The sequence below is a fragment of the Suncus etruscus genome, chromosome 11 (assembly GCF_024139225.1).
Source record: "Suncus etruscus isolate mSunEtr1 chromosome 11, mSunEtr1.pri.cur, whole genome shotgun sequence".
Taxonomy (NCBI): domain Eukaryota; kingdom Metazoa; phylum Chordata; class Mammalia; order Eulipotyphla; family Soricidae; genus Suncus; species Suncus etruscus.
In genome coordinates, this window is record NC_064858.1 from 38,487,814 (window position 1) to 38,501,133 (window position 13,320).

At 38.0% G+C, this 13,320-nt stretch overlaps 1 protein-coding gene across 2 annotated transcripts; it reads left to right on the forward strand.

Annotated features, from left to right (window-relative positions):
- Positions 1–1,853: 1,853 nt before the first annotated feature.
- Positions 1,854–12,009, forward strand: OLR1 (oxidized low density lipoprotein receptor 1). Of its 2 annotated transcripts, XM_049783136.1 has the most exons (6): positions 1,854–1,935; positions 4,957–5,058; positions 7,857–8,102; positions 10,791–10,930; positions 11,283–11,398; positions 11,865–12,009. In XM_049783136.1, exons 1-6 carry the CDS (start codon positions 1,857–1,859, stop codon positions 12,007–12,009), a joined length of 828 nt encoding a protein of 275 aa, XP_049639093.1. In that variant the 5' UTR covers positions 1,854–1,856. The 2 variants fall into 2 exon arrangements, with proteins under 2 accessions (XP_049639093.1, XP_049639092.1); XM_049783135.1 differs by lacking the exons at positions 10,791–10,930; positions 11,865–12,009 and having other exon boundaries at positions 1,857–1,935; positions 11,283–11,314.
- Positions 12,010–13,320: the final 1,311 nt, after the last annotated feature.

Sequence of the window (13,320 nt, forward strand, 5' to 3'; positions counted from 1 at the left end):
GTGCTCAGGCATTACTCCTGGTTGTCTGCTCAGAAATAGCTCCTGGCAGGCACGGGGGACCATATGGGACACCGGGATTCGAACCAACCACCTTTGGTCCTGGATTGGCTGCTTGCAAGGCAAACGCCGCTGTGCTATCTCTCCGGGTCCGAGAGCTTTTTTTTTTTTTTTTTTTTTTTTTTTTTAAAGAATGAACTGCATTTTAAGGGTATTTTGAAATTGGATTTGGATTTCGTTAGACTCCCAACTTCTTTCCCCTCCAGACCCCCAATTTCTTGATTAGCACAGATCTGAAGAGCAAAGGATGCTTATATTGTGCTGAGTATTATAGGTGAATAGTGGGGGTATTAGAAGTCTGACTTAGTTAATCTATTTGTTGTTGTTGTTGCTATTGTTGTTTGGTTTTGGGGGCCACACCTGGTGTGTAGTTACACTCAAAGGTTACTCCTAGCTATGTACTCAGAAATCGCTTCTGGCTTGGGGGACCATATGGGATGCCGGGGAATCGAACCAAGGTCTGTCCTAGGCTAGAGCTTGCAAGGCAGATGCCTTACTTCAAATGCCACCACTGCTGCTCAGACCTAGTTCAATCTTAAGCTTTTTCTAATTACTTACCGGTAGTTTATAAAAAGACTTTTGATTTGTTTGTTTGTTTGTTTGTTTTTAGGCCACACTTGGCAGCACTCCGGGGTTACTCCTGACTCAGTGCTCAGAAATCACTCCTAGCAGACTTGCGGGACCATATGGAATTAAAACCAGGTCAGTTCCGGGTTGGCTACGTGCAAGGCAAATGCCCTACCCACTGTGCTATCACTCCAGCCTGAATGTTGTGTATATTTGGGTGGTTAAATTCTATAGTCACATTTATCGGTACTTTTTCTCAGAACACACCATATTAGGTCACTAGGACATAATGCAATCACATAATTTCATATCCAAAAGTGTACTTCTATGTCTCATCTTACTGCAGTAGAGTATTGGTGGCATCAGAAATAATAGAAGCACTATGGGTAATGATAAACATACTTTCTGTTGTTACAATTTAACTGCATTAATTAACACTAATTTTTTACTATAATTTATTTCCTACTAATTTATGGGCCTACTTATTGGGAACACAGTGTGGCATTTTGTGACTCAAATCAATCATTTTTATAATGTATTCCCTGATGGGCTAATCAACTGTGATGGATATTATTACAACTAATTTGGATAAATATTATTATTAGACTCTTTATAAATGTATCCAATAGAATTGCCATCAATATCTCCAATATCTCATTTCATTTAACTCACTCTAGGGATACATAAGAGCATATGTATCTTATCTTAACAGCATACAATAATGTTTCTATTTGGAGGCTACGACCTAGATTCAAAGTATTAAGTAATTCACCAAAATTATAAACTGAGAGAATATCAAAAAGAAAGATTTGAAGTGAGTACAAAATAGTACAAAGTGCTCTAGGCAGATATATTAGTCTGCCGTTGTATGATATAGCAATCCTAATTAAGTATATTATTTCTCACATTTGTATTCATTACTCTTGACTATTTCAGTTTAATTTTCTGAAAAATGAGTATAATGCTCAAGGAAATAGAGCATTTGCTTTCATAAATTAGTGAAATATCCTGAAACACAATCAGAAGAACAACTTTCTCCACCTACCACAGACATAACCAAAGAATTTGCGTCAGGCAACTTCCCAATATGAAGCAAAGCCCCTCCTTCCTCCTACCCATGGTTGAGTCATTCTTCTATTAGATAGCAGGAACTATTTAAACTCTCCAGCAGGAGGTCAATCTTGTAGAAGTTAGTGACTGCTTCACTCTCTCAGTTTGGAACAAATTTGGAAATGACCCTTGATGACTTCAAGAGTAAGACAATGAAGAAGAATCAATCTGATCAGAAGTCCCATGAAGAAAAAGCTAAAGGTATAGGAGTGGGGACTTGTATATAGGAAAAGAATCTCTTCCTTAACCTAAATTTATAAATTAACATTGTAGAACTAGAAATCCAAAACACCTGAGCATGGGAAATAATATTAATTTAATAGGTCTTACCTAAAAGAAAAAGAGGTTGAGATGGTAACAATGATGAGTGGATGAGTGATAATGAATAATTTTTATTAAAGATTTGCTATACACCATGTTTATGATATTCAGTTATGTGCATTGTTAGATCTTTGTGTTTATTCCCTTTAAAATCTGGGTTATTATTAGCTCTGTTTTACAGAGGAATAGCTAAGGATCAAAAAGATTAAGTTGGGGCCGGGCGGTGGCGCTAAAGGTAAGGTGCCTGCCTTCCCTGCGCTAGCCTCGGACGGACCGCGGTTCGATCCCCCGGTGTCCCATATGGTCCCCCAAGCCAGGAGCAACTTCTGAGCGCATAGCCAGGAGTAACCCCTGAGCGTTACCGGGTGTGGCCCCAAAACCAAAAAAAAAAAAACCAAAAAAAAAAAAAAAAAAAAAGATTAAGTTACCCAGTTAATGCATCTTGTAAGTGATAGTGCTAGAATTGAAACACAAATTTCCATTTATCCAAAATCCAGGCTACTAGAACTCAAGAAACAGTGAATCTACCCAATGAACACAATGATAATTTTTATAATAAAATGCTCTAGGTAATATAAAAACTTGATATATCTTAATAATATAAAAAGTGCTATTCAGTATTATATAAGCATGTCATGATGTAATTCTGCTTTATAAATTACAACTTCTGTTTGATATATATGTTAAACTTAAGAATAAACTAATTTATAATCAATTTTACAAATAACCTGATTTTTTTGTATTCTATTGCTTTTTATTCTATATCCCTTCTGATAGAAAGAAATAGAATATAAGGAAGGGAAGACATACAAGCTTTGTGAGAAATTTAGGTAGAGCATTACCAGCTAATGCTTTCAAAGAAATGGTAATGTGATATAGAAACTTCTACAATAAAAGAAATGTGAACTTGACATTTGAGCTAATGGCCTAAGCTGATAATGAAGCAGTACTGCATAAGAAGTTTAACCTATAAGTTAATAATATTTATTAACTTATTTATTCATAACTATAGAGATCAAATGTATACAAATCCCCCCCCCTTTTTTTGGGCTATACCCGGCAGCACTCAAGGGTTACCCTTGGTTCTATGCTCAGAAATTGCTCCTGGCAGGCTCAGAGGACAATGTGAGGTGCCAGGGATTGAACCTGGGTTGGTTGCATGCAAGGCAAACTCCCTGTTGCTGTACTATCTATCGCTCTGGCCTCTATACAAATGCTCTTAATGAGAAAATCACTAGGAGGATAAAAGGTTGGATTAATGGCTCTGACTTCAGAGGAAATAGGACAAGGGTTAACAATTAAAATTCTGAACGTGCTCTGACAAATGTGATTCTCTAACAAGTGAGCTTTTCTCCTTAATGTTCTGTCATTTTACTGCTCAAAAGTATAGGATATAATTTATCTATAATATGGAATGAATACTAACCATAGGGAAATTGGTCGAATGATTTCACACATAACTCTTCTTCTTTAAAGATTTGCCAAACACACTATAAGAACTTAAGGTTTATTGAATAAGAGAACATTTCTTTCTGTCAAAATTCATATTTATGGGGCAGAGCGATGACACAGCAGTAGGGCATTTGCCTTGCATGCAGCTAACTTGGAACAAACCCGGATTCTATCTCCAGTCGCCCGGCTGGTCCCTCGAAACTTCCAGGGGCAGTTTCTGAGTGCAGAAGCCAGAAATAACCTCTGAGCATCACTGGATGAGGCTCAGAAACCAAAAAATAAAATAAAATAAAAATTAATGTTCCCATTAAATCATTTCTAGGGGTCTAACAGTGTTTTAGGCATCTCAATTCTGTGTATTTTACCCCTAATTGATTTGAATCATTATCATTTATATTGAAATTTTTGTGATGTGATATTTGAGGTCTTTAGGATATTGACAACTAGACTTACATAAGATATTCCTTGTTGAACCATAATATATATTTTTAGTTATGAAATATATAATTATATATTCTTATGCCTGCAAGTTATGATTTATTTTCTAATAATTATTTATTTATTGCAGCTATAAGGCCTCAGATGGCAAGTGACATGAAGTTTATATGTTATCCAAATGAAAATTGAGCTTCTATTCTAATTTTTCTTTTGTCAAGATCCAAAATAATGTATTAATATATTAACAATAGAATAGTTCAATATTATATTGTAATTATTTGAGACACTAAGTTGCTTGACCTTCTAATGGTTTATTTGCTGGATATCTGATAATAATTGATGCATGTTTATAAATAAACTGTGCATACATATACATATTTAATATTACAAAACATCAAGTTCTCTACGTTGTGGTGAATCTAAAGGTACCTAGCTAGGCAGAGAATTTCTTAGACTATGGGCTTAGTAGACAAAATTGGCTTTTGTTTCAGAATCAGCTACTGCTCTGAACACAGGGCAAGAGTTTGCTGGCATGCCCACTTCTCAAAAAATAGAATCAATTACTTAAAAGTTAAATGTTTTATATTAAATCTGTACTCTAAAAGTTATTAGTACAAGTTATTTTAATTCTTCAGCTATCTTCAGTTTTTATCTATAAATATGGACATGAGTTATCTTGTAGAGTTATTGGGAAGATAAGCAATAAGAAATACAAAGCACTAACTACACTTAAGAGTCAAAACAAGTCGGGGCCGGGTAGGTGGCGCTGGAGGTAAGGTGTCTGCCTTGCAAGCGCTAGCCAAGGAAGGACCGCGGTTCGATCCCCCGGCGTCCCATATGGTCCCCCCAAGCCAGGGGCGATTTCTGAGCACATAGCCAGGAGTAACCCCTGAGCGTCAAACGGGTGTGGCCCAAAAACCAAAAAAAAAAAAAAAAAAAAAGAGTCAAAGCATTGCTTAATTATGTTCCTGCATCCATTTTTCTTCAATATTTTCTCTTCTTTACTTCTAGGTCTTCATTTTCATTCTCCTTGGAGGTGGTACACTGCTATAGTGACTCTAGGGATAATGTGCGTGGGATTATTGGTCACAATTATAGTTCAAGTAATACAATGTAAGTGCTGAGAGAAGAAAATAACATGGCAAATAATAACTTATTAAGGTAGTTCAAAAATTAATATCATTATAAATACAAGCAGTTTTCATTAGGCAAACTGTTTCCTTCCTTTCTTCCTTCCTCCCTTCTCCCTTTCCTCCTTTATCCCCTCTTTTCTCCCTCCCTCTTCCTCACTCCTTCTTTCCTTCCTTCCTTCCTTCCTTCCTTCCTTCCTTCCTTCCTTCCTTCCTTCCTTCCTTCCTTCCTTTTTTCTTTTCTCCATTTCTTCATCCCTCTCTTATTCTTTGCTCCTTCCCTTCTTCTTCCCTCCTTTCTTTCCTCCCTCCTGCTCTCCCTTCTCTCCCTTCCTCCCTTGTTCATTCCTCCCTCCCTCCACTCCCTCCCTCCCTTCCTTCTCCCTCCTTTCATCTGTCCCTCCCTCCCTCTCTTCCTCCTTCTCTCCCTCCCTTCCTCTGTCCCTCCCTTCTCTCCCTCCCTTCCTTCCCTCCCTCCACCCTCCTTCCCTTCTCTTCATCCCTCCTTCCCTCCCTCCCTTCCCTCCCTCCCACCCTTTATCTTCTCTTCATTCCTCCCTTCCCTTCCTCACTTACCTCCTTCCCTCCCTTGCCTCCTTTCTTCCCTCCTTCCCTCCCTCTCTTACCTCTCTCCATTCCTTCCCTCCCTACCTACCTCCCTTTTTTCCTTTCTTTCTTCCTCCCTCCCTCCCTTACCTTTCTCTCTCCCCTCCCTCCCTCCATGCCTTCCTTCCTTCTTCCCTCCCTTCCTTCTTTTCTTCCTCCTTCCCTCCCTTACCTTCCTCCCTCTTTTACCTTTCTCCCTCTTCTCCCTCCCTCTCTCTTCCTTCCTTCCTTTTTTCCTCCCTCCCTTTCTTCCCTCCCCCTTCCTCCTCTCCCTCCCCCTTCCTCCCCTTCCTTCTTCCCCTCCCTCCCTCCCTCCCTCTCTCCCTCTCTCCCTCCCTCCCTCCCTCCCTCCCTTCCCTCCCTCCCTCCCTCCCTCCCTCCCTCCTTCCTCCTTCCTTCCTTCCTTCCTTCCTTCCTTCCTTCCTTCCTTCCTTCCTTCCTTCCTTCCTTCCTTCCTTCCTTCCTTCCTTCCTTCCTTCCTTCCTTCCTTCCTTCCTTCCTTCCTTCCCTCCTTCCCTCCTTCCCTCCTTCCTCTTCCAAGCAGTTGTTGTCAGGGATACTGCTAAGAGGTTCTTGTCTAGACTAGCCTGATAGTACAATCCAAGGACCAGAAGTAATGCTGCTCAGCAGGTTATGAGGAACTGCTTGACAAATGAAGTGTAGTGTGGGGGAGGGAACCAAACTCATACCAGTCTGTGTTCCCCAAACAAGTGGTGTTTTGGTTATTACATGGTGCTGAGAATTACAAATATACAACACAAGCTCCCTAACCCTGTAAGATTTCCCCAGATAAAAAGCCAAAATATTAGTGAAAAGATAAACTGGTGCATTTGTACTTATAATTCAAGTTGACTGAAATATACCATAAAGTTGTGCATGGTGGGGTTTTGTTTTGTTTTCACAAATTCTAGGTATAGGCTACTTAAAATGGAATGATGCAGAAGAAAATAATTTCAAGTTATTAATCTGCACAATTACTCAGAGACGCCTGAAATAAAACCATTTTGTTGATAGTGGGTCTTAAAAAAAGTTAGTTACGGGGCCGGAGAGATAACATGGAGGTAAGGCATTTACCTTGCAAGCAGAAGGTCAGAGATTCGAATCCCGGCATTCCATATGGTCCCTCGAGCCTGCCAGGAGCGATTTCTGAGTGTAGAGCCAGGAGTAACCCCTGAGCACTGCTGGGTGTGACCCAAAAAAACAAAACAAAAAAGAGTTAGTTAAGAAACAGAAATGAAATTAATAAATAAAACATTGAAGGCAAAATATACTTCAAAGTTATATGGCCATTTAGGAGAGGATTTTGAGAGGGAAATAAATAGGAAAAAAAATAAAGGATGAGACTGATCAAGGCAAGGAAAAGGCTGAAAATCTCTCATCATATTCATATGTATATTCCTATAGGCTATAGAACAAGTCACTGTGTTTGTTTAGAACCCAGGTTATTAATGGTTTTGAAATGTTCTTTTTTTAATTTAAGACAGAAACTAATATCCGAATCTATCAACATTTAACACCTTTTCAAATAATTGGTTAGAAACTACCTTAACTTAGAAGGGAGATGGGAAGTTTCTTCTAATTTCTGACTGCCTTCTAACAGTGTCAGAAGCTCTTCAAGCCCCAAAGTCTGTTTTATATTTAACCATCAAGGTTTTTGAACAGACATTTGACCCTTAATATTAGTTGCTGGCTGATTTCATAACTTCTATTTTGTCTCCAGCCTTCCTAAAATGTGTATAAGAGTATCTCAAAAAGTGGGTGAGTTATGTTATAGTCTTAAAAGTAGAAAGTCTAGATGGGTAGAAAAATAGCAGAAGAATGAAGTGAAAGATTAAATCATTAACAGCATTTCAATTAGCAATCAGTGACATCTGATTCTAGTTTAGATTATTTACATTAATTTATACACAATTTATCTTGTGATTTTTTTACATATATGTTTAACTCAATAACAAAATTCTGCTTTAATTTTTTAAAATCAGAAGTATATGTGACTCTGACAATTGAAAAAATTTTGGGAAATATTTAAAGCTTAAAATTTCTTGGTAAATTTGGGAAATTTTACAATAACTTTTTGTTAAAATCTATTTTGGGATCAATAATGGATTTCTTCAAAATCCAATGGAAGATTTTTATTGGCTATTGGGACTAGAGTTTAACTCAGTTATATTTTAGTATCTCAGGTGTCTAATCTCCTAAAGCAACAGCAAGCAAACCTTACTCTTCAGGAAAATGTGCTGGAGGGACAATTCTTAGCACAAAAAGAGGCAGAAAAATCTTCCCAAGAGTCACAAAGGGAGCTCAAAGCAATAATAGAAGCCCTTTCAAAGAAGTTGGATGAAGAATCCAAAGAAAAGATGGAGCTACATCGCCAGAACCTGAATCTGCAAGAAGCTTTGAAGAAATCAGCAAACTATTCAGGTAGGTAGCGGGACAAGGGATAAAGAAAATTAGTGGAAACACCTCTGTTTAGTCTTAATGTTTCTTTTGAAAATATCTGTAGGCATAAAATTGGTCTTTTGAGAATTGTAACATTAGTCATCCATAGCACTTTAAATAAACAAGAGTTTGCTTTCACCAGCCCTATGCCAAATTCTTGAGATATCTAATTCATGGGTATTTAATATTGTGAAACATGAATTTAATCTCTTTAGGGAGGGAAATCTCCAGGAAATGCTAAATATGCGCAATCTCAAAAATAAAAAAAAACAACTGTATGAAGTGGAGGCTAGTGTATAAAGAATTGAAATGTTTGTAATGCAAGCAAACATAGCTACATATCAGGTAGTTAATTATTTCAGAGTTGGAACCATAATGGTTGTTCTTATGGATGGAGTCCTTATCAGTTGTAGTAGATAAAATCTATAACAGGAACATTCAGAACAGAACTATCTCTCAGAGATGCAAAAGAATTAATTAGAGATAATATAGCATGAAAATGCTATATCTACTACTTGTATGTAGTAGACCATGGTTTTGTTTTTGAGCCCAACCATAAATAAATCCTGAAATATTGCTGTGTTTGACTCTGAAACAAAAAAAGAAAAACGCTATTTTTTTTTGTCTGGATCATTGGCCAGTGTCCTGTCACTCTTTGACCCTGCCAGAGATTTATAGTAGAGATATCAGAGAGAGTACTACTTTTCATGTATACTTAAAAATTCTACATATGGGACTTGGAAAATAAACAAAAAGGCTGCATCTATTGTTTTCCACATGGCTATTTGTTTATTATTTCTAATTAACTTTTTTATGATTTACTACCCTCCTGATGAAGCCTACTCTACTAAAATAATTTACATCTTTATTTCACAAGAAGAGTTGAAATTAAAAATTTGCCTTTGTCAAGACTTTTTGGTGTCTCTTTTGGTCATAATTTTGACTGAAGGATTCTATTTCTCACTAAATATACCCCAAGTGTTACTAACAGAGAAGTTATGATGAGGAGGAGAAGGAAAAGAAGAAAAAGAGAGGAAAGAAAAGTGAAGACAAAGGAGGGAAGGAGGCAGGAAAGAATAGGAAGAGAATGATTCTGGAGTTGTTTAAAATATCTATAGTCATAGACATTGACATATTTTATTTTTATTTATTTTTTGACTAAGTAAGCCCTGAGATTGGTGATTTTTTGGATTCACTGGGTGTTAAGTTGCTGAAAATTTTTTTTATTTTCTCATATCCTACTGAAATTAAGAGGCCTATTTTACATCAACATAGAGTTCTCCCTAGATCATCTCAAGCCAAAGGAATTGTAGTTTGTACATATATGAACCATTAATTTTTCTAGTAATTATATCAAGAATCATTTGATAAATTAATTTAATGAGATTATTTAATTCATATTTGAGATATTATTTCAGTACTAGTAAGTTTAATTAATTAAATGAATCAAATTTAAACTATTGATGGGATATACTACATTCATTTCATAAGAATTTTTCAAAATTAGGGATTTGGAGAAATAGCAAAGGGGATGAGGGACTTGTCTTGTGGGCTCTAGCACCCATATTGCCCCTCTAGCCTATCAGTATAATTTCTGAGATAAGAACTATATGGCTAGAGCCATATTTCAAGCACAGAAGACTACATATGGATATTGTATTAAACATCACATGTCTGAAAACCAAAAACATAGGATTTAAGGTTAAATTCAATACTCAAAGACCTAAAGTATAAAATATAAGATTACATATTTAATGATAGAATGGATGTCTATTCTTTCTATTGTCAATTATACTATATCAAAAATATATAAACAACGTGAATGTCTAAGTGACATTCAAGTTCAAACCTTTCTTTAAAACTGTTTTGCTTTTTTTTTTTTTTTTGGTTTTGGGGCCACACCCGGTGGTGCTCAGGGGTTACTCCTGGCTGTCTGCTCAGAAATAGCTCCTGGCAGGCACGAGGGACCATATGGGACACCAGGATTCGAACCAACCACCTTTGGTCCTGGATTGGCTGTTTGCAAGGCAAATGCTGCTGTGCTATCTCTCTGGGTCCTGTTTTGCTATTTTTTTTTTTTTTTTTTTTTGGTTTTTGGGTCACACCCGGCGGTGCTCAGGGGTTATTCCTGGCTCCATGCTCAGAAATTGCTCCTGGCAGGCACGGGACCATATGGGACGCCGGGATTTGAACTGATGACCTTCTGCATGAAAGGCAAACGCCTTACCTCCATGCTATCTCCGGCCCCTGCTATTTTTTTTTTAATCTAGCTTATTAGAACCAAAATTCTTTGTTTTTTTTTCTAAAGAGAGAAAGAGGGAGAGAGAGAGGGAGAGGGAGGGAGAGAGAGAGAGAAAGAGAGAGAGAGAGACAGAGAGAGAGAGAAGGACTCTTAGGGAGTAGAGCACTTGCAGTGCATACAGCAAACTTAAGTGTTATCCTGGCATCCTATATTGTTCCCCAAGCTCTGCCAAGAGTAAGTCCTGAGCATTGCCAAGGGTGACCTCCAAACAGAAACAAAGGAAAAAGACACTGAGATTAGGTATTTGTGTAACCTACAGAGGAGGCTAGTTATGATATAAAATTCTTGAAGGGTGAATTGATTACAGAATAACAGAAACATTTATGTTCAAACATAATTCATTAAATCAAATACACTACATTTCCTAGGTCCTTGTCCCCAAGACTGGATCTGGCATGGAAAAAGCTGTTACTTCTTTACCTCTGATTCATTTAATTGGGAAAGAAGTCAAGAAAATTGCTTGTCTTTGGGTGCCCGGATGCTGAAAATTGATAACACAGAAGATTTGGTGAGTTTTTATGATTATGTTGGGCTTAAAGCAAAATGATTTTACTTCCAGACCATAGCAGCACTTAATAGTTAGTGTCAGAAAGAGCTATTTCTCAGGATCAGCTGACCTTTATTTGCGTACATAGACTTAGAGGGATAGATCTTGTGGTATTTCTAGTCATCAGTAAACATTTCTGGAAAACCATGGGAAAGACATCAGAGATTTCTTCTGCCTCCTTAGTTGGTTGGTTCTGTTTGTTTGGTTGTGTGTGTGTGTGTGTGTGTGTGTGTGTGTGTGTGTGTGTGTGGCGCAATCTAATGTAAATAATCACATTGACTTTATCATCAAATCAAATCCTTGCTCTCCACAGGACTTCATCCAAAAAGCAAGTGCCCACTCTAGTTTTCCCTTGTGGATAGGACTGTCTCGGAGGAAACCTAGCACCTCATGGAGGTGGGAGGACGGTTCTCCTTTGCTGCATGACTTGTAAGTTTCCTGCTCTTTACTGGCCTTCCGGTGAAGTTATTGTTAAATTCCATATAAATTCTTCATCTTGATCAGAGGGATACCAGGAGATATGTTGGGAGAATTTGGAAGTTTCTTTCTCTGCTCTCTCATCCTTAGAAGCATCCTTTCCCATCCAAACCTCTTTCCACATTTGTTATTTTTGTTATTTTTATTTTATTTATTTTGGATTTGGGGTCACACCTGGATGGACTCAAGGCTTACTCCTGGCTCTGTGCTCAGGATCACTTCTGGCAGGGCTCAGAGGACCATTTGCTGTGTTCAGAAACTGGGTCAGTTGTAGTACAAGGCAAGCACTCTACAGCTAACCCTACTATCTCTCTGGCCCCCAGCCTGGCATTTGTTATTGAATGGAAACACTAGGGCAGGGTAAATTATTAATACCAGTGGCGATCAATCTACTTTTCTCCTCCCTCTTGATCTGCAGGTTTCGAATCCGGGGTGCTATTTCCCAGAACAATCCTTCAGACAGCTGTGCCTATGTACAAAGAGGGATCGTTTTTGCTGACAACTGCATTTTAAATGCATTCAGTATATGTCAGAAGAGGGCGACTCTCCAGAAAGCAGAGTGAAATGGAAAGATCTGAAGGACAAAGGGGGAAAAGGTGTTGACTGTCATAAGGAGTATAAACTCTCCTTCATCACTGAGATGCAAACCTCGAGGATTCAGAACTGCCTGTTAAGAGCAAAAATAACTCCTGTTCAGTCCCAGTTTTTTTCCTGCCTTTCAATTTCCTATCAAACAGTATCATGCTTTCTCTCTGTGTACACATTCCTATATATGAGTTTCCTTGTCACCTTTCGATTTCTTTTTCAAATTGTAATGGCTCCCTTTTTGCCTTTCTCTGTACAGTGTTCTACTTGCCATCCCCCCGCCCCAACCCACACAGAAGATAAACTTGGAAAACTTGCCCAACCGAACGAAGAAAGTTAAAAAGGGGAAGTGAGGATGTGGTGCAGGGAGGTTGTGTAAATGAAAAGAGAAAAGGCCAGTGTACCATCTAGAAGCTCCTGTCCTCAAAATTAGAAGCTACCTCATGTTGGTCTGTTACATTGTGGCCCTTCTCCAAACGTCATAGTATTTTTCATTTTCTCTCTGTCTCTGCTGTCTCTGTCTCTCTCTGTGTCTCTCTCTCCTCTTAGACACACAGACACACACTTATTTGGGGCATTTAGAATGGAGTTAGAACTTTGATGATCTTTCCTGTGTGCTACAATAAATTACCATTTTCTAAATCAGGTATTATTTCTCCACCTGCTTTTATTATTATTATTATTATTTTTGTTTTGTTTTGTTTTGTTTTTGGGTCACACCCGGCAGCGCTTAGGGGTTACTCCTGGCTCTATGCTCAGAAATCGCCCCTGGCAGGCACAGGGGACCATATGGGGTGCCGGGATTCAAACCACCATCCTTCTGCATGAAAGACAAACACCTTACCTCCATGCTATCTCTCCGGCCCCTCTCCATCTGTTTTGTATGGAAGGACAGTTTTAGTCCTTCAGAATAGTTGTTATTAGAATCATAGGGTCAATGGGGGAAAAAAAGTGACATTTATTTCCCCTGGGTGAAATTTCCTTTCTGGTGATCTTTATATTGTGCTTGAAGCAAAATAATAGAAGACCAATGATGAAGACACTTAATTCCAGAACAAACTGAGCCAGATTTGAAAATGGTGCTGAATTTTGAAACTTTTAAAACTTTCTAGGTCCAGTTCTTCTACTTCCATTCTATTTCCCTTCACAGGGTTTTCTGTTCAAAAATATAACCTTTCTCTTTTGTTGCCTATAATTCAGCACCAATCTATAGAAAAGAAACAGGAAAAGCAGATTCATCCAAAGGAACTCAAGAGATACTTTCTTCTACAGACAGTTTTATCGAGACT